General features: G+C 59.9%; 1 protein-coding gene across 1 annotated transcript in view; it reads right to left on the bottom strand.

The window, feature by feature from the left end:
* Positions 1 to 227: 227 nt before the first annotated feature.
* METRNL (meteorin like, glial cell differentiation regulator) overlaps positions 228 to 2,790 on the bottom strand; it is a 15,683-nt gene continuing 13,120 nt past the window's right edge. The window contains exons 3-4 of the mRNA XM_023194072.2: positions 2,129 to 2,188; positions 228 to 1,094 (exon numbers count right to left, since the gene is read on the bottom strand). Coding sequence (XP_023049840.1) covers positions 775 to 1,094; positions 2,129 to 2,188 — 380 coding nt within the window. The 3' untranslated portion in view covers positions 228 to 774. The remainder of the gene's footprint in view (positions 1,095 to 2,128; positions 2,189 to 2,790) is intronic.

The following is a 2,790-nucleotide window of genomic DNA, read 5'->3' as shown; positions in this document are numbered from 1 at the left end:
TGGGCATCCAGAGACTTGCTGTGGGCTCCTGCACTTTGGGGAGGCTGGGGCCACAGGGCAGGACCTGAATTAATGGAAATGCAGCAGCAGGCGCTGACGGACAGTGGCCGGGAGGAGCAAGGCACGTCTGCCGAGGCAGGGTGACGCCTGTGGGGTATGTGTAGCGTGGCCCTGAACAAGGGCCGTGGGCACCGAACCCGGCAAAAGATAGACTGGCTCCTAGCTGGTCGGATCCTGGTCTTTATTGTCTGCGATGGAAACAACTAGCAGCCCGGAAAGGACTACAGCTGGCCAAGCTCATTTTTTAAAAATAAAATGAAAATAAAAAACGTATTATTTGGCTCGATAAATTTCTGTCGTGAGAATAACAACTCTGAATGGCACCTTTTCACACGTCCACTGTGCCCAATGGCCAGCGCTTCCCCCAACACCAGGCCGGACGCCGTGATTCAAAACGTCTTTAGAGAACAGTATCAAGTGGCACACCAAGGCATTTTAAGACACAGGAGTTGGTTTCCAATGGACATTTCTTTTTTACCAAAAAAACATAATAACTTAGTTTGCATTTTACAGCATTTCCAATTGGCCAGGGCGTCCTTGGCTGGGAGCTCATGGCGTTGAGTGTGGCAAGAATGTCCACAGCTTGGGCACCAGGTCAGGCCTGGGCCCCAGGCATGCGGCCCCCAGCGGGCGGCCCCCACTGCACGGCCCCACCAGGACCGCAGCACGTGACTCATCAGGAAAGAGAGGGCAGCGCCCCAAGGACCCCCAGGGTCAGTCCGTGCCAACTTCGCACGGGTTCAGTCCCCTCTCCTGGGCGTCCCTGTACATCCTCTGGAAGTCTTTGAAGCGTGGGGCACAGCCGAGCCGCGCCTCCCCAAAGTGCATGTGGCCGGTGAAGAGAAAGTCGCCATGCCCTGGCCGCACGCCACACTCCAGCAGCGTCCTGACACGCCCCTGCCAGTGGCCGTCGCCCTCGGGCGCCGGCTCGAAGACCCTGCTTTTCTGCCGATAGAGTCTGCTCACGCGCAGGTGGATGGCTGAGTCCTGCCGTTCGGGCTCGTGGGTGACTTCCTGGATGGAGCCTCGAACGGCTGTGCGGGAAAGGAGATGGAGACGGGGAGTGAGCAGGCATACGGCAAGGCCACCGCCCCTCCGCCGGCCCCCCGCATCGTCGGGCACTGGAACGGGTAGCTGACCCCAGACTCTGCCATCTAGCGTGGAAATTCCCACAGAAAAGTACAAGGTAACAGCAGGAAGCTGCCAAGGGGTGTCCCAGATAGTTAGACTTTGTCAGAGAACAGGTGCTCTCTCTACCAAGGGCCAGACACGTAAGTGGGAAAACAGAACAAACACCACGGTGTGTATCAGATGCTTGTCAAGTCAGAACAGCGGACACACAGGGTGCCCCTGCAGTTCTGTGTCCTGATCAGACAGACCCGGTGCTGCTCATAGGAGAGGGTGGGCATGGGGGCAGCCTTAGGGCCGCACTTGGAGACCCCTGCCGGGCCCCGATTCCATGCCAGGGATCGGGAAAGCAGTGAGAAGGGGCCCGTCCTTGAGCTTGGAGGTGGAGTACAGAGTGGAGGCCCTGCAGGACACGGCTTCCACGGGACCACACGGGAGGCCAAACTTTCCCAGAGAGCGTCTGTGCAAACGCCACAAGCAAAGGGGCTGCAGCCCTGGGACCCCAAAGCTCCCCCTGCAGAGCCGCAGAGCCACCGGGAGCCTCAGGCATGGAACAGCGTGAACTCTGGTAGGGGCAGGGAGCGTACAACGCCAGGGTTGCTCTGGGCTGCTGATAAAATGCTGTTGACAAAGCACTTCGGCAAGACAAGCTGCTGGGAAACTGGACTTCAAGAGTCCTCTCGAAGAGCAATGATCTCATTTACAAAATGGGAAAATGCTTGACAGTCACCTAAAACAACCCCCAGCTCCCTCCAAGTGTGGGCGGTGGAGTCCCCGTCCCCAGGGCTGGTGGAGGGCCAAGCCCAGGGCTTCCACGGCGTGTAACCCTCCAGCAGGGTCCACGCAGCGCCGGAAGGCTGTCCTGGGTCCTGGGCCCGAACAGCTCCACGTGGCAGGAACCAGGCACACAGGAGGTTGAAGCTACCAAGCAGACACTCACCGAAGTCGCTGGTGCAGACGGCTAGGAGCACCTCGGTGTCACTGCAGGGACGGCACGGGGCTGGGGAAGAAAGGCAGAGTCAGGAAGCAGCCTGGATGGGGCAGGCTCTGGGACGCCACCCACCACAGTCAAAAGATCGTCACACTCAGCAAAGCCAAGTCAGGGAGGTGTCCACGTCAAGGCACCTCTTGGCCAGCGCCACTTCCAAGGTGAGTCAGCGGCACGTGCTGGAGGGGCCGGCAGAGCAGGAGACAGAAGACACAACCTCAGCCACGCCAGGTCTCACCCAGGGGACCCCTCAGCCCCACCTGGACCAAAGGCACCTGCAACTTGGCCATGATGGGCACGTGCCCTGAGAGCAAGACCCTCAGTCCGGCCACGTCCCAGGGCCTTCGTGGGGAGGGGTCTTTGTGCTGTTTCTCCACTTACCTCCTCAGTGCAGCTGAGCCGGACTCTGAGAAATCACTCTCATGCCTGATGCAAATGCAAAGCCCACCCGGGGCTGAACCGAACCCACGGGACAATAGTCACCCCCAACCCACCCCACGGCCCATGAGGCCGGGACCACCCTCACTTCCCAGAGTCACCCCCAACCCACCCCACGGCCCATGACGTCAGGACCACCCTCACTTCCCAGAGTCACCCCCAACCCACCTCCACGG

This window comes from Piliocolobus tephrosceles, chromosome 16, assembly GCF_002776525.5.
Source record: "Piliocolobus tephrosceles isolate RC106 chromosome 16, ASM277652v3, whole genome shotgun sequence".
In the NCBI taxonomy this organism is placed as follows: Eukaryota; Metazoa; Chordata; class Mammalia; order Primates; family Cercopithecidae; genus Piliocolobus; species Piliocolobus tephrosceles.
The sequence above is the reverse complement of the archived record's forward strand: the minus strand, read 5'-3'. Positions and strand labels throughout refer to the sequence as shown.